The 18,529-nt window shown below is 40.0% G+C and overlaps 1 protein-coding gene across 2 annotated transcripts in view; it reads left to right on the top strand.

The window, feature by feature from the left end:
• Positions 1-18,529, top strand: part of magi3b (membrane associated guanylate kinase, WW and PDZ domain containing 3b) — a 128,816-nt gene that overhangs the window by 94,171 nt on the left and 16,116 nt on the right. For both annotated transcript variants that reach the window (XM_035904540.2, XM_035904541.2), the window contains exons 3-8: positions 2,199-2,318; positions 8,837-9,043; positions 11,203-11,371; positions 13,168-13,247; positions 14,047-14,104; positions 15,272-15,378. In XM_035904540.2, coding sequence (XP_035760433.2) covers positions 2,199-2,318; positions 8,837-9,043; positions 11,203-11,371; positions 13,168-13,247; positions 14,047-14,104; positions 15,272-15,378 — 741 coding nt within the window. The remainder of the gene's footprint in view (positions 1-2,198; positions 2,319-8,836; positions 9,044-11,202; positions 11,372-13,167; positions 13,248-14,046; positions 14,105-15,271; positions 15,379-18,529) is intronic.

Here is an 18,529-nt window from a genome sequence, read left to right as displayed (position 1 = left end):
GCCCGAATTTGAATAGAGGAGACTCTCCCCTCTGCTTTAAGCCATGATCCAAATACATTCCTGCTGTGTATTGCAGCAGTATATCCACTTAACCTTTTTCATTATAGTATCTTTTTTGGAGGGGGGGGGGACTTCCTGCAGTTAGTTTAGCAGTCTCCAACCCTTGTGTTCAAAAGACAAATATGGCAAGATGCTGCAAAGTTCTGTTTGGATTTGCCACTTTCATTCATCTGCACCCTTAAAGCATGAGCGAGCCCTTATTATATTGGCGCAACAATAGCAGGTTTATGGTATATATTGGTGTGGCATCCAGGATGATGGCTTAGGGAGATTCTTGGCAGGTACAACTGTGGCTCAAGTAATTGGGCTACAGGGGACATTTTCGAGGGACCAAAGCCAGCGCCGCAGGCAGACAAGTTGGTAATGAGAAGCAACAGAGGTTGGCATTCACACACACAATGCAGTGTCAACTGCTTTTGGTAACACAAACTGTGGTATCACGGCAGACTGTAGAAGCAAGCGTCTGTGTTTTGTTTTTTTTCTCCCCAAACTGTGATTTTGCTCCTGCACTGTGCAGTGAAGCTGTCACAGTCCAATTAGGGAGAAAATATGAGTGGAAAAACAAAAGGAAATGGCAACATAAAGTTACTTAATAGGCTATTTGGCCACCACAATCTACAGACCTTTTTCACAACTAATTAGCACAGACTCTACAAGTGCCAAAAAAATACTCTGGAGATGCTGCAGTATATTTCAGTAACATTCCACTATAGTTGTATTGGAATGCCTAAATGCAGTTTATTTTAATGCAACACATGTATACTGTTGCTGAACAGATCAACGGCACACTTAGGGTATATTTGTATTTAATTCAAAATACTTATGTTACTTTCTTGCTGATACTGTGCGTTGCTGTTGCTGAATTCAGAAGTGGTAGAAGTGCTCTTGCTTGGCATTGTGACAGCATATTCACTTACTAAACTTTTTTCTGTGTTCTGTGTAGTATCGTTTCTGTGTTTCCCTCATCTCCCTTTTCTGCTGCAGGGCTACTCGATTTGCTCTGGTTTCCTCTTACACTGAAATCGGGCTTATTTAAAATTTCAGATTGAATGATTTTCTGAATATAAATGACTGTTTTATGCAAGCCCCATACAGACTGGTAATCTGCAGGGTTGTTTCCTCATCTCCCTCTTATCCTCAACCCTCTGCCCTTCCCATGACCCTAGAAAGGATTAACTAGGAAGTATCTGCTCCGGAAGCATGACTGGCATTCATTTAGGTGAGAGAAGTGTCCATGAAATGCAGGATTGATGACTGGTGGCTGTGCGTCTGCTTTGTTTTGCCTCTCATGCTACCAATTACTGCTGTCCTACCTTCAACTCTTGTGGTTATTTCAGTGGAGTTTACAAGTTTGGTGACACACCACCTAATTAGCCTTGAGTGCAATTGTAGCACATTCCCACTTACTTATTCATGGAATACAGTTTACATAATCCCCATGCTAATGTAATCATTTGGTGTCCATTTTTTTGCCTTGCAGATAATCATCCTCGAAGAAAAAAATTCCCATCAGTACTGAAATAGACTGTGGCTTCCCCACAGGGGCATAATATGCACTCAGAATTGCCTTGTGTCATTTGCATTCGAGTTGCCCTCTGTGGCTCTGAGTGAACTTAACCTACACCAGGGGGCTACAAATCCCATTGCTTCCATCATAATTCACATCTCTAATTTGCTTTACTGATTTCTGCATTTCAGCTGTAGCCAGTATATGTGCCAAGAAGCTTCCAATAAGAACTTGTTAGCAGAGGCTGCAGTTACTCACGGAGGATTAAACGAATTAAGCCCTCAGTGCTCTACAGGCCTTCATCAATTATCCATCTTTCACAAGATGGTACCAAGGTCTCTTTGGATTTTCATTCCAAGAAGAGATATCTGCTCTTATCAAATATGTACTGCAGTCCTATACAGATAAAAAGGAAAAAAAAAAACGCACAAAAACGGCATCTTTTGTATCTTTGAAATCAAGAACAGAGAGTAGACAGTTGTTTTTATTTTGACTGGTCAATTCAGTTCAGAACCTGTTAGCCAAGAAAATATCGTAATCTCAGTTTCTGTCTCAACTGAAACATATTCTACATTACTGCTTTATCTATACTTGTGTTGACTTGTATGCTTGTGTGTTTTTTCCTTTGCAGGCACAACGCGGCTTCCTCGAGAGGGGGAGGTGCCAGGCGTGGACTACAACTTCATCAGTGTTGGAGACTTTAGGATCCTGGAGGAGAGTGGACTTCTGCTAGAGAGTGGCACCTATGATGGTAGGCATCACGGTGGCATTAAGAATATGAGAAACCTTTCTGTGTGCATGTCTTCGGCTGTGTGCATTTAGTCAGAGAATATGATTCACACTGACAGCTCTCTATAATAGAGTGAGTGTAAGCTTGCTATTCACAGTCATTATGACTTATAGCCTGCCTTAGTGAAATGTGACGAGCGGGACAAAATGTATTGATCAGTGAAACACGATTAAAGACTTGTTAGAAGTGACAGTCAGAGTAGCAGCAGTATTTTCAGCTCTTGATATAAACTGCACTATTCAGCTTCTCCTCTCTATGTGTAGAAAGGGCAACGAGGTATGAAGTTTGCAGACCTTAAATGTAAATAGACATAGAAATATTGTATAAATAAGAACAGTTTTTTTTTTGTAGCAAGGATTAAATAAACTTTACATTTTCCAGGCACCTGAAATAGTCAGCAGTCAGTGACAGGTGTGATAGGCAGGAAGGGTTTTGTCTTCTTTGTAGCAAAGCATTCAAAGTGTTTGAGCTAAAGGGTGAATTATAGGCCTTGTGTTATGTATGTTGGTTGGTTAGACAAATAAAATGTGTCAGTAAAATAACACCTATATTTTCATTTTAACAAAATAACATAATATTGTATCAAAACCGTCAATACACATTACTGAGTTTTCCCGATTGTAATTCCTTTCTAAGTACTATAATTGACAGCATGTAGAGGAAAAAAATTATTAATTATTCAACAAAACTGCTGGAGGTTACTGGATGTTCTTACTCCTAAACAACTAAAACATAAAGTGTTCTGCAACTAGAAAGAGATACAGATATTTAAATAAAAAGAGTTGCCCGAGTTTTGCCAGATAACAGGTCATTCATCCTTTTCTCTTTTCAGCTTGTCTCCACAATTAAATCTTTTTGATCTTTTCACTGCTCATACTGAAGCTTGTGGCTGGTGCTCAGCTCTGGTTAGCTTTATCTTTATCCACTTTTCCTTTGTCAGATTCTTTAATTCTTTATGAAGCAGAGCAGGTCATAATCAGACATATGGGAGGCAAATCTACAGATCACAGTTCTGTTGTTGCATTTTCTGTATTAGACAACTTTTTATTCTTCTAAATTTTGCATGGACAGTCGATGATTTGCAGAGCTGGAAAGTTATTCCTCGTACTTGAATTAGCCATAACTTGCATGCATGCTCATGAGCATAGTTTGCACTTTAATCTGTGCCCTGCAAGTCTGCACTTCATGTCCGACACTTTTTTGCTTTCCCTGTTTATGTATCTGTGCCAGTACCTATTTTACTTTTTCAGTATACAGTGCATATACAATAGTGTGTGAACGAGTAGCAGCTGTGGCACCTGTTGGTGACTTTTTGTAAACCAGTCAACATTCTGAACCCACCTGCTGACTTCGCAGTCACAAATAAGGAGGATCCACTTGTGTCCTTACTTACAACTCATGCTTTATTCATGGGATAAATCAGCCTATTTCTTTCCTCTTTCTCTCCTCTCACATACACAGCCGGCAAGGTCTGGCTTGTCACAAACATTCAAAATTTAAAAAGTAACTTTTAGAGCTAAAGAACTGTTGTTGTTTTTTTTCGAATGTTCATGTGACAGTGCCTTAAGGAAGTAAACATGTCAGTTCCAAATGATATTTTACTGCTAGTAGACAAGCACATTCATTTTTCTTTCCAGTACAGAGTTTACACAACAAGGGATATTTCAGCTTGGCGAACATTTGAATGGTTTTTAAGATTTTTAGCATCTTAGCAACAATAAAACATAAGCAGCTGCCCTGCATTCAGAGGTCTCGTAAAGTCAGACGATTGCAACGTCTGAAGGGATTGCAATGTTGGATTTCTCTCACATATCACAATGATTATGGCAATAACATGATAATCTCCCCATTCTCTTTAAGCTCATTCTTTCTTAGTGCAAATCCAGACTGCTGTGAAATGCGAGAGGATTTTTCTAAATGTTTGAGGAGCAACCTCTGGTCGCATAAAATGGACAATCCCTTCACCGCTCTCATTCCCATTCAGCTGCTTCTTGTGCTTCCTGTGAGATGTAGAATTAAAAGATAAAGTAAAATCCTTATCCAGAGGGAGAGAGCCGTAAGGCTCAGAGCAGCTTCCTCTGGATGTGCACAGGTGCTTTTCTGTTTTTTACCATATTGTGCAACTTTGTCTGTATGCATTTATTGATGGTGAGGTGCGTAGTCTGTCTGGACCTGCTGAGGCAGCTTCTTGCAGCAGTCTGTGAGCCCTGTGATAAGGTGTCATTCCTTCTAAAGGATTTCATCCCTATAGCACGGCTGCAGCAATGGCATTAGACACACATTGACACACATACATTGTTAGCACACAATTCCACATCCTCGAACACAGAACAAATCCTGTCCTTCCTTGTGTCGGAATAGATCATCTAAGAATTTGAAGATCAGGTTTCCAGGGTTACCAAGGCGCCCAAAACCTGTCCTTCATCTATGAGCTGCAGTCAAGTGGGATTTATACCTTTTATAAAGAGTTTGACTGTTTGCAGAAAGAGAGAAATGGGGAGCAAATCGAGGAATATAATATAATAAAGAAAGAGGTGTAGTTGACAGGCATACTGAGCTCCTCGTCTCTCAGTGGAAACCCCCTTTGCCGAGGAAGCAGGACAGCCTCGGCTATGTGCAGATGTGAGGATTAGCTTCTCAAAAGTTGGAAGGTTTCAGTATACTACTCCTAAGAGGGAACACTCTGAACACTCTGATAGTGGATGCCCCCTCCTCTGCGCGTCTGCTTAAACTCAGTCAGCACAAGCGATGCACGGCTACTGTGGCAGGGAGTGTTGATCTCTAAGCAGCACAGTTTACTCAAAGGTGGAAGTAATCGGATCAAGGAATGTGATTTACTGCATTTAGTTGTGTTTGAAGCCCAGCCTATTTTTTTCTTTGGAAAGGGGAAAATAAGTTCCTGTGTCCTGTCACAGGACAGATGGGTTCCATAGTTCTGTGAGGACCTCGTGAATTACCTTAAGTCTGTAGTCGTGCATAATAATTGAGCTGTGCACAAGTTGCTTGGCTAATGGGATTCTTAGTTAATTGTAATGAACTCCCTGATGTAATGGCCATTATCTTAATGGCTCAAGAAAAACATTTGTCCTCCACTAAGCAAATGGTTTATGGGAGGCAATGCACATATATTTTTAGCCTAAGCAGCCTCTCCTTAACTTATTTGTCACAAAGCTGTCAGGGATTGTTCTTCTCTCAAGAAAGACTGGATAAAAATGAGGACACAACACACTTGTAATATCCCTCTAGGATAAGATTGTTTCTGCGCATCCAGGCTGCTCTAAAATTGGTCGGATACAAGCTGGACAATCTATGTTGGTTTTGGTCCCAGGTAATCTGGCAAGCACACATATAAGCCATCCATGCCAAGCATTCACAGTTAGTACTTTCGGGGGGTTTGGTCCCTCCTTGATTTCTGTGCCTCTGAGATCCAGGTTGGGTCACACTTTCAGAGTTGAGCAGAGGAGGCAGTTAAAAACTAAATAGGTCTTTACAAGACTTTTTTTTCCTGATAGATGAACTTTAATATGCTATGAGCAGAATTCTTTCATCTTTTGTCAGCCACTTCTATACAGTTGTTTTAGGGTATATTTTGTGGTAATAAGTCAGATTTTTGCAAGAAGTGAAAACAAACATTAAATTGGATTTTGAAGCTGACTGTTTGTGGATTTGGTCTGATGGATTTGTTGCTGTGTATGTGTCTGTCCGTGCATTTGGTAGGATGAAAGAGTGCTCATAACCAGTGTTGGTCAAGTTACTTGAAAAAAGTAATCAGTAACTAATTACTGATTACTTCCCCAAAAAAGTAATCCAGTTACTTTACTGATTACTTATTTTCAAGAGTAATTAATTACTTAGTTACTTAGTTACTTTTTAAAAACACGATTTATAACCTGAATAGGTGATAAAGTGATAGATCTTTCAGCCCAATTCTACTTTTTCTGCATAATCCATCATACAAAATGTAATCAAATGGAAAAGTCTCTTTTTAAAACTTGTTTTATTAGTTTTAATCTTTTAACTTTATGCATCAAGCAAAAATTTAATTATATGCAACATTCTCTGACTGGAAGAAATTTGTTTAATATTTAAACCTATTTTCTGCACAATCCAGCACATAAAATATTTTTTTTGTGTGTGTGTTTACACTCACTCTTTCAAATAGATGCAAGTAAAACACAGCAGAAAATAAATACAGTCAAAGACTAGCGGTCCTGTTGCTCTATTTTCACCTGTAAAGCAGGACTTTGGCAGGCGGAGGTTTATCTTGGTGCAGGTGTGCCGCAGCGGTCAGTGGAAGAATCCGCGAGTTTCTCTGTGATTACGTTGTAGCGCACTCGGTGCTTGCTTGGAAGTTTAGGGGTTTTTTTCGCTGTAAAAAGAAGTTTTCTTCCCACGCACAACGGACACTAATGTTTTTGTCACTTTTTATGGAATCAAACTCAAAGTAAGGTCAGTACTTCCACGCTTTAAACGCTGCATGCTCATACTCTCTCCCGCACTCGATATATTGCCCGTTGTTGATCTGCACACAGCTGTTGTCACCAACTTGGCACTTGCTTACGTCACTGTCATGAGACATTCTTGCAAAAAATCACGGTTTTAGTAACGCAGTAACGCAGCGTTCCTGTGGGAAAGTAACGTGCGACAAGTAACGCGTTACTGCCCATCTCTGCTCATAACCTTGTGTAGCTTATATTGCCCCTCACAACTGGAAGCTTTTTTTTATTACCAGTAGCTGATTCCACCACCATGAAATTGCTTGCACACACTTGGAAGGAGTAGGTTCACTCATCCTTGCTCATCAACCTCATGAGGATCACAAGTAACATCGGACAAGCTTCCTTTTTTTTATCAGCTTATAAGGCTTCCCTCCATTTATAATGGCAAATAGTGCCACAAATCTCTGCTGATACACTGCTTTCACACACCTCTATATCTGCGCCACACATTTATCAGGGGCCAGGAGACATGTTAGTAAGTAATTAATCACAGAGGTAGCGTCTGGCTGATAAATGTCAGCGTGTGGCAGGAGACAGGCGGGGATTAGCCAGCAGACCCAATCTTTCCCCGCTATCGCTGTGCCACCCCTGTTAATGAAGCCATCTTTGACAAATGCGGATGGCTGTCGCTTAGTAAACAGTAAAGTTACATGTGAGGAGGGGAAGGGTAGGCTTTTATCCATCCTTCGTCTTCTTTTCAACCTTCCTGCTGCTTTGAGAAAGATGACCATAGCAGCATTAACCCAGTTTGCCGTGCACTGTTGCTGGCATGCCCGAGGAGATGAGGCCTGGCTCAAGATGGGCTCACATATGAGGAAGGCTGATGTGGTGCTACTGTATCGCTCTGTAAAGCTGCTGGAGTGGCTGTGATATTTTCCTCACAGCCCTCTGTTCTTTCTGGCATGCACGACGCTGTCAGCTTTCCCTCTTTGTAGCGAGCTATAAAAAGATCTGGAGTTGATAAATGCTGCTCTTACAGTACACTGTTTGTGATGCCTGCATGTTCACGCTTAAGTACATCAAAGGTTCATAATACAATGGTCCCATAAGCAACTGGCTCCAAATGAAAATAAGATCAAGTTTATGGAGGCTAATTAAATAGCCAAAGATCTGCATTTCCCAGCGGTATTTCTGTGTATTCTTTATTTAATCTAATTATATACGATGATTTTGCTGAGTAGGCTCAATCTGACAATCACTTATTGTAAGCAGCAAGTAAATATATGCCTTTACTAATGGATTACAAAAAAATGAATTTGATAATTTTTCCGTATACACATCTGACAGAGCAGCATTTAACAAACAAATAATCATAATAAATGGCAGGGATTTAAATTAGTATGCACATTATTTGTAATCCTAATGGAGGTTGAATAATTACTTATTCAGTGCCTAAATTGAGTTCCACATACTGCTCACTAGCCATACATAGATAGATCACCCCATGAGCTAAATGAGAAAATAATTTAACAAAGTTTTACTCTCTCCTGCGTCTCTTTACAGAGCGCTGTTATCCCACTGAATATTTATAATCCGTAACACAAGGTCTTTCTTCATTATGGAAAAAAAGCAAGCTGAGAGATAGATAATTGCTGTATTCAATGATCAGTGTAATTAGTTGCTGGCAAATTCCAAGTGAAGTGATTTTAATGTAACATGAGTGATGACAGCCCTGTGGTGCGGTTATCAAGGGGTAACAAAGCGGGGGGTTAAGAGACGGGAAAAATATGCAGAGGAATCAGACCTCTGAAATTTGTAAATGGTTGACCTTGAGTGCTTGTGTGTGACATTTAGAGAAATCATTTTTGATTTAAATCACAGAAATTGTGGTGATAGTGGCATAGCGGAGGGCCTGTCTGTGTCTTCTGGCACAGCCAAGTACAGTTTTCTTTCCTTTTGGTCTTTTTGAAATATACTCAAGCTTTTCTGGTTACATTATTTTAAATGACTTCTTTTTTTCATTTTCCTTTCCTCTGTAAGGTAACTACTATGGAACCCCAAAGCCTCCGGCAGAGCCCAACCTGGTGCAGCCTGACCTGGTGGATCAGGTGTTGTTTGATGAGGACTTTGGTGGCGAGGTCCCCAGGAAACGTACAACCTCAGTCAGTAAGATGGACAGGAAGGACAGCGCTGTACCTGAGGAGGAGGATGATGATGAGCGGCCACCACTGGTCAATGGCTTGCCTGGTAAGTCAATGTCAAAGCACAAAATGTTAGGCTTCAAAAAAAGTATACAAAAATAATGTTGCACTACCCTGTGCAGATTGGCCGTCTTCGTAATTCATTTTGTCATTTTGCATCTCATTTGTCAGTCAAGATTGAAATATTTTGTACTCCTGGATCAAATTGTATTGCATATTATTTTTCTTAATGAGAAGCTCAGGGGAAGAAATTTCTACTTCCGATTTCTTGCTGTTTAATAATAGTCAGTTTCCAGTTCCGTGTTTAGTTCAGTTCAGTAATACTTGACCCTAAAAGACCCTAGAAAACCCTAAAGCATCAAGAATTACTGTTAAGTCTTTTTTAGAAAGGGACCTGAGGACAGTGAGACCTGATCCAAATGCATTTGACAAAAACAGGCCCTGAAAGAGAGCACTCAACAGGTATTGGATTTTTCATTTTTTTGTTAAATATAATCCAGATTTTTGACATAATGACACTTAGATTGAACTCAGTCTGTGCCCTGTCTGACTTGGTTCCTGAGGATAGATTTGGGTTTCTAGTTTTGAAGGGACCCAACCGACATGTAAAGAACTTTAGGTCACAGTAATATCGCTTTCTAGAAATAAATGAAATAATGTTACCTTTTACTCTATTTTAAACGTGTGATGTGACAGCCCTGTTACCATTAGCGTTGAATAAACTCCCAGGTCACCTTGAGAGACTCTGATCTAGGAGAGCAGGATACTGTGCATGTGATCTATCAGAACAACTCCTGGGCTCTCTAAGGAGTGAATCTGTCCTTAATGCTTACAAGGAGATAGACCTGTAGCAGAAATAGGTTACATGCTACATACCATATCCATTTTTTTTTTTAGTAGAAGAGAATTAGGGTTAAGATTGAGGCCAGTCCAAGCTGAAAATTTTTTTTTACACAATGAAACATTGTTTTGACAGTCTCAGCTCAAGCACTGCTTGCTCAGCTGTACAAGGGATTCACAGAAATCCAGTCTGTTTACACAACTGTTCTGTCATATTGAAATCAAACACAAAACGATGCCCAGACATTCAGAAGTTCTTTTTATGGAAAGCAACCAGTCACAAATGACTGCTCTGCTACAGCCCACAGCTGTGGCAAAGAAGTCTCAGACCAACCGTAGATGGAGAGAGTTATGGTCGAATGAAAAAAGAGGTTAATGGAAAATGTGAGCTCTAAGTCTCTGAACTCTTCACTGCAGCTTCCTCCGTCATTGCTTAGGCTGTCCTTATCAACCGCAGTCCTTCTATAATCCATCTGACTCGTATCGTCGAGTGGGCCCTCACCCTGCTATGAACCTTACTGATGAGCTCTCCTTCAGGCTTTGCCCTCAGGCTGGTTCTCCAAGTGTCTACATAGCTCGAGCACATAAAGCATCTTCAAACATGCCATCCGCACTTTGTCTTCCTTTAAAAATCAAGCTCAAGTGTGCACATTTGATCAGAGAGGCAAAAGAGGAAAGTGTTTTAGAAGCTGTAAATAACCAAAATTCAAATGCTGCTGAAGGGCTCTGTAGTTGTTTCTTTTAGCAATTTATAGGCAATATAAAATTCAGGTGGAATGATCTTTAGGAAATGCATCCCCCTAGAAATGCTTTTATTGTGATTTGCGTAACATCTTTTGGCATTATCCTCTATTGTGAGGGGGGTTAGCGCCACATAAAAAGAAAAGGATGAAAACCAGTTATGTTTCAATGCTTTATAACCATCTTCTGAGGAAGGCATGGAGTGCTAACTGAATTAACAGAGCCTTTGTTGTATGTTTCGTGTTCATTGGCAAGCAGTTTCTCATTAAAGGGAAACATAAATATATTTTATGTGCAGTTATAAAGTATAATCAAAGAGAAGAAGCCTCGGGGTTCAACTGGCCCTTTTGATGTGAATCCCTGCCTCTATCATTCCAACCCACAGGAAATATACACATACATAGGCACAGACTTTTCCTCACACACAGTTTGCTCAGGCAAATCTAAAACTGCCCTTTGGCGAAGACATGCAAATCCTGTGAGTGACATGGAATCGCCAATTCCCTGCAGCAAGCAGGAACACGGGACATAGGTGTTCCTGCAGGCGAACCTTCTACTCTCTCTCTGCCTTGCTTTCACTGTCTTATTCCCTTTTTAATATATCCATCCTCCAACGCTCTCCAGAGCACAAAGAGGGGGCAGACTGGAGGAAAGCAGTGCCCAGCTACACTCAGTCCAGCAGCACCATGGACTTCCGCACATGGAGCTCTCTTCCTCGTGACGACAGCTTGGAGCCCCTGCCTTTCAACTGGGAGATGGCTTATACTGAGACCGGCATGGTCTACTTCATCGAGTAAGTGAGACGTGAGCTGTGGCTCAAAGTGATAATGTCTGATACAGGGCTGATTAGAAATTGCACTTCAGTTATTTTAGTTAATTTTATAGAATTTATAAAACATAATTACACATGCTCTCAGTCCTGGATTATCAGGCAGTGCATCCTCAAATGTAAGTTATTACTCATTAACCCACAAGTTGCCATTTATGCTATGTCATTCTATGCGTCTCAAACAGTGTTTATTTAATGCTTTTTGCAAAACAAAATATAATTAAAATAACAACAATTAACTGATTCAGCTCACAAGAATTGTTGTGTGTTGCCTGTGGCCAAAACTATTAAAACCACATCAATAAGTCACAAATATTGACCTTGGTGAAAAGTTCAAATATGTCAGGGCCACTTACACCAGCCTGCTGCCATCAATACTCATTAGCACAACAAATATGTGTGTTGGAACTAATACACAGAAGAAAGTAGTCCCAACAAATGCTAATATGTGATCAGTTATTTTAGGAAATTGCTTTGCTTGTTTTGTGAGGTGCTGTTGAATAAGAGAAATCATAAGAAGATGCTGCTGCAGGTTAATCTGCTGATAGCTGGTGCAGTGCAGTCTGGATGATGAGGTTTGAAATGTGGGCCGACTGACAACCGGAGTGTTGTTGCTTATGTAAATTATCGCATCTTACAGCTACAGTGAGGTATGCTGCTAAATGTTATGGTAACATGAAAGTGTTGTGTGTGTATCATTTGTCATATTTTTTTTTTTTTTATATTAGCTTGTTTCTCATTTATCCATAATGAAGGACACATCAGAGAATCAGAGAGACTTTATTAATCCCAGAAGGAAACTGACTTGTCATAGCAGCAACTACACAACAAACATCAAGCACTCGTATAAAATGAGTATAGAAACAGAGATATTGGTAGATAAGTATAGAGATATAGGTATAAATATACATATAAATAGAAAAGTACGATTATGTCTGCAAAAAGTTCAAAAAATATTTCTGTCAGTTTCAGCAGCGATATTAAGTTTGATCCTCTGTGTCTGATGATGAGTTGTGTAGCTGAGATCTACACCTCATTTCCTGTCACAGGAAAATTAAACCATAACAGCCTGACAACAGCATAAAAACAACTAAAAAGAAGAAAATCTACACAACTGTCCTTTGTTTGGATAGATAGATAGAACTGTATTAATCTCTCAGGTAGATTCCTCTGGGAAATTCAGTAAACTTAACAGTAAAATTCAGTTTAATAGTAAACTTGCAATATTCCGAGGCCTCACAGTGTATCCAATGTTTAAAAAGACAACTTAGTAAAGCTAAAAAACAGACCTTCTCTTAGGGTCTGTAGGTGTGTGGGTTTATGTACAGTAAACGCAAGTGTGTGCGTTTACGACTTTGTGTTTTATTCGCATTTTGCTCTAAGCTACTTGTCTCTGAAGATATCAGAAGACCATTGTGATTTTCCTGCTGATTACACACTCCAGTTGTTTAACACATTTGAGGATAAATGAGTTTGTCATGTTTCACATCCCATGGTTTTTTTTTTCTCCCCTCTGAAAAGGCCACCTAACCATAAACACTGTAATCTGACAGCCAAATATAAAGCAATGGATCAGATGTTTGCTGATAAATTGAGTAATCTTGTGCACAAGAGCATGTTACACGGGAGAATACGGCTGCCGTTTTTCCTGCTGTGATACATCTTTTTTGTTGGCTGCTTGTGCTTCAGCAGTGGTTTCCTTGTTTTCAGAGGTCTTTACTGACGATATTTCCTGGCTTTTATTTTTTTGCACTCTACAGTCACAATACCAAGACAACCACGTGGCTGGACCCCCGCTTGGCAAAGAAGGCAAAGCCCCCTGAGAAGTGCGAGGATGGCGGTATGTATACTCCTTTGCTCAGCTGGTTTTCTGAAGCGTACACTCATTCCATTAAATACTGCACATGCTTTTACACAGGGGCATACTTACATCGTATATGCCCTACATTACATGAGCCATCACTTCTCACCCTTTCTCACAATAAATCAAGCAACCAACCAGGATGAAATATGAATGTTTGACTTCTCTTTGAAATGGCACATCACCTAAGAGTAACCTTAAGCATCGCAGTGCTAAAAGCTAATTTTTCCAAAAATCTAGAGCTGGAGTCTACTTTGAGGATTTTCAGACGTGCCTTTTTATCCTTAGGATATAATGTGGGCTTAAGTGCAAGCATAGACAGACAGCAGCCACGGCTGAAAAAGTGGGACCCTTCCAGCTTGTTTTTAATGGATTTTTACAGGCAAACGGAAAGCTAGTGAGTGTGTTTCTTCTGAAAAGCAACTCCAGTGCACTTCCTTGCATTAAGAGCTCATCTGTCTTTTCTTTTCTTATGCCTCGTAATGTTCGTCAAGACATAACATGCACCAGCTATTCCAGCCAGATTGTTGAAAACCACAGGAATATGTCTTCTAGATTATTATGGCAGTATTTTCATACATACGTTCCAATGCTAAATATTCCAGTCAGGGGGGGAAGATACACTGGTAACTACCGCTGTTCCATAATGCCAGATAGATTCCCGGACCTCTGCAAAATATTGCGCATACTTGTCCCCTTTCCTTCTATCAGTCTGTTATCTTGTGAGCACCCAATTTGCATCTCCGCCGCACAATAGCACACTCTTTTCCTTTTGCAGAGTTACCTTATGGCTGGGAGGAAATTGACGATCCACAGTATGGGACATACTATGTTGAGTAAGTAATACTGATGTATCTCTTTTCCCATCACTCCAGTTGCCATCATCACCACCAGTGCAAATTGCTTTGTCATACTTGTTCGTCTCAGATGCACATAAAACACAAGCGTATTTTACCAGCTTGGTCAGTGCACAAGTGCATATTGCATCTGTGTACTTGAGCGGTGGGAAAATGTAAAGTAATATTGTCTAAAATAAACAAATGGCTGTAGCACATCTTGGGTGAGAATATTCTGAATTATTCAACATATCGAGAGAAAGCCTTTACCTGGAGAACACTTGAAGATTTTGATCAGGATTTTCACATTGTTTATCGGTGGGTGGCAAAATGAAACTCTGCGGGTAACATTGCAGTGACCTGTATATGAACACAAAACAGATTTTTCTCTCATCGCATTCTGTCAGTGTTTGTGTGTGCTTATAGAGTCTGTGTATTTGTCATTGCATATTGTTTGTATATTTGTCTGTGTGCTAAATGTGTATTTGTCATCAACACCCCAGCAGGAAATCTGTTAAACACAGCCATTGTAACAGCAGTAGAGAGAAATGGGGAGATTTTGAACTAGAATGCATGGAAGAAGCGGAGTGGGGGTTGGAAGACGAGGTAGCAATCTGTTGTGTTGAAAAGAAAATTGGAATTCTTGCATTGTTTTATTGCTCAGAAAGCATATAAACGCTCCTAGGTAGAAGTGACATGAGAGAGAAACCTGCACTGTTTGGACAGGGAGTCAATGGCATATAGATGGTGCTTGTACCTGCTAGTGTTTAGCTTGAAATGAGCTCACTATGAAGCAATGGCTCTTGTTTGTATGCCAGGGGGACAACAGGCTGTTTACCTTGTTGTAGGGGAACAGGATGTTTCTGGCAGTCAGGGGTTCATTTCCTATAATATTAAATGGCTAAAAGCCATGGTACTTTCCCCCACATAAAGAGGAGGCAAGTCAGAATTTACTGTATGTGTGCTGTGCTTGTGAATTTGTTTACTGGCACCACTATAGCATCCCTCTATCAGAAAATTATACTTCCTCTAAAAGGATGGTGCATACATAATTAACTGCAGAAAAATGATGCAGTAAGCTCAATAAGTGAGAGATTAGCATGTCTATGGGTGTGCGGTTTGGATTCCAAGTCTCTTCTCACAAACCTGAACCTCTTTATGTTACAGCCACATCAATCAGAAAACCCAGTTTGAGAACCCTGTCCTGGAGGCAAAGAAGAAGCTGAGCCAGGAGACTGCAGCGATCCAGCAAGCCGCAGCAGCACCTTCTCAAGGTAACAATGCAGAATGCGCCCCCCTCTTCTTCCGCTGGGTTTATAAACGTTTTTCACGGTGTCATAACGGCAGAAGCCCGTGATAAAGAGCACAAAGGATCAAGTTTGCACGCGTGAAAATTTGCAAATGTTGGATTGCTAATGTAACATATGGGAGCTTTGTAAACATTATGGGATAGTTCAGCCTCTTGCATGGGTTTTGGCACCACACTCGGGTGTATACTACATGTAGTTACATGTGTACCTGTAATTATGTCAGAAAGCTTTCTAATTTGTACTGTCATTGCACCTCGTTAAAATCAAGCAACTGCATTATGTTACTGAAGTTAGAAGAAAATGCCACTGAATAAATTTGTGAAGATCATCAAACTACCCAAGAAAAATGGGAAAACGCCTGCCAATGTTAAATGTCATGTGGTTGCGTTGGGGTCGAACTGGAGGTGATTTACGTCCCTCTAATGTTCTGAAGGAAGCTACGGAGAAGACGCAATTTAGCAGTGAGGGGTTCAACTTTTAATTTTCATCACATGATATGCACCAAGTTCACCAAGGATGGAGGGGTTTGCGAGGGTGATTCTGGTGGACCACTTATCTGCAATAAAAGGCCTCAAAGTGTCACAGCATTTAATTCAATTCAATTCAATTTTATTTATATAGCGCCAAATCACAACAAAAGTCGCCTCAAGGCGCTTCATAGATACAGAGGAAAAACCCAACAATCATATGACCCCCTATGAGCAAGCACTTTGGCGACAGTGGGAAGGAAAAACTCCCTTTTAACAGGAAGAAACCTCCGGCAGAACCAGGCTCAGGGAGGGGCGGGGCCATCTGCTGCGACTGGTTGGGGTGAGAGAAGGAAGACAGGATAAAAGACATGCTGTGGAAGAGAGACAGAGGTTAATAACAGATATGATTCAATGCAGAGAAGACTATTAATACATAGTGAGTGAGAAAGGTGACTGGAAAGGAAAAACTCAATGCATCATGGGAATCCCCTGGCAGCCTACGTCTATTGCAGCATAACTAAGGGAGGATTCAGGGTCACCTGGTCCAGCCCTAACTATATGCTTTAGCAAAAAGGAAAGTTTTAAACCTAATCTTAAAAGTAGAGATAGTGTCTGTCTCCCGAATCCAAACTGGAAGCTGGTTCCACAGAAGAGGGGCCTGAAAACTGAAGGCTCTCCCTCCCATTCTACTTTTAAATACTCTAGGAACAACAAGTAGGCCTGCAGAGCGAGAGCGAAGTGCTCTAATAAGGTGATATGGTACTACAAGGTCATTAAGATAAAATGGGGCCTGATTATTTAAGACCTTGTATGTGAGGAGCAGGATTTTGAATTCAATTCTGGATTTAACAGGAAGCCAATGAAGGGAAGCCAAAACAGGAGAAATATGCTCTCTCTTTCTAGTCCCTGTCAGGACTCTTGCTGCAGCATTTTGGATTAGCTGAAGGCTTTTCAGTGAGTTTTTTTTTTTTTTTTTTTGGACATCCTGATAATAATGAATTTATCATGAAAGACAACTGCAATAATCCAAAGTATCCGCACGTCTTCACTAAATATAATATTTTTTATTGCATGGATGAAGGAGAAAATGAAAGAAGAGAAGTTTGTTGCATGAGTCATTAGTGAGAGGAGTAACAGCCTTTCTTCATTTACTGATTAAACAATATGATGAAGTAAAGCATATGTTTTGTAGCACGTGTATGTTAGCATGTCAAAAATAATAATAATAAATAACTGATTATATTCAGAATGTGTATAATAAAAATACAGATGTCAAAAAAAATCAAGAAACTGCAGTTACACTGAAATCATGTAAAATGACAGACTCTCTGTTGCTTCTGTATCACATATTCTTTCCTGGTTATTTAACCATGTACTACTATTATTTCATGATGCTGCGAGATTATTCAAGAGCACCAGAAGTAATTTAGTCTTTATTGTAGCTTATTCTATTTCTGCACTCACTGTAAATCATTTTGGACTCGGGCATCAGCTAATTAGCTAAAATATAATTGTAATTTAATTACTTTGGCCTATCCTCTGTGTAGAGGCCTGACCTTTTTACCTCTGTCAGTGCGCTTTGATAAACGTGCTTTGTGGGAACAGAAAGCAGTAGAACATCATCATTTTTTGCAAGGCCAGCTGAAAAAAAGAATGAGCCCTTTCTTTCACAGTTTCTTCATGTAACAGACTTTTTTGTCAGCTCTCCGATTATGGGCTGTTCTTTAAGTTGACAAGCCATTTTTCAACTGCAATAAACATCATGAATTAAGTATGTTTTCATTACAATATATGTATAATAGATTACAGTACTGCAGTAGTGGAAATAGACAAGCGCATAGCGCTGGCAGAGATTCAGGGAGTGAAAGAGGGAGTGTAGGGGAGGAGGCCGGCTTTTAACGGTGCATGTGGCAACAGCTGGTGTAACAGCACGTCAGAGAGGCCAAGTATAATCAGACATCTCTCTGCTCAGGTGTGTAGGGACCGAGGAATCCACCATCCAGCTCCTGATTACTGATTACACAACTTAGTGAGCTGTCAGACAGTTGCTATGATGAAACCTAAGCATCATCAGTTGTCGGTTACACCTCAGGCTACAATCCAGGCACTCTGTTTTCCAAGAAGTTCAATTCCCAGGGAGTTCTATGTGAAGGAAATTAACTCTGTGAATACAGAAATAATGCATATTAATAGTTTATATACAAATGGGTTTTTTTTAAACACCACAGGCACAAATTTGTTTTTTATGCAAAGGTCAATTTTGAGATATCAGTTAGTTTTGCTCCATAACATGCCTTCTTTCAAAATGTGCCTTAATTGAGATCCTATCTTGTTTGCTTATGTAAATGTAAAGTTACAGAGTACTTGTAACACATGATAATATTATTAATGTAAGTAATGTAATGTTTTCACAGTACATCATTTTTCTTAGTTGCATTGCTAGTTTAAGCAGTTAGTTTATTTGTATGTTGAACTGTGTTGTGTAATTCTTTCTTACATCATGTGTTACTGCAGCTAACCACTAAAAACACGCAGGGCTATATGTGTTCATGTTTGCTTTGTTCTGATCCATTATCTATATTTTTTGATTAAACTAGTAATTTGGTCATTTCCCTGATAGTCAGCTGCTGGCTTTGTAGGCTCAT

The sequence above is a fragment of the Neolamprologus brichardi genome, chromosome 5 (genome assembly GCF_056152115.1).
Source record: "Neolamprologus brichardi isolate AB-2024 chromosome 5, ASM5615211v1, whole genome shotgun sequence".
Classification (NCBI taxonomy): Eukaryota; Metazoa; Chordata; class Actinopteri; order Cichliformes; family Cichlidae; genus Neolamprologus; species Neolamprologus brichardi.
This window is presented reverse-complemented; position numbering and strand designations above follow the sequence as displayed.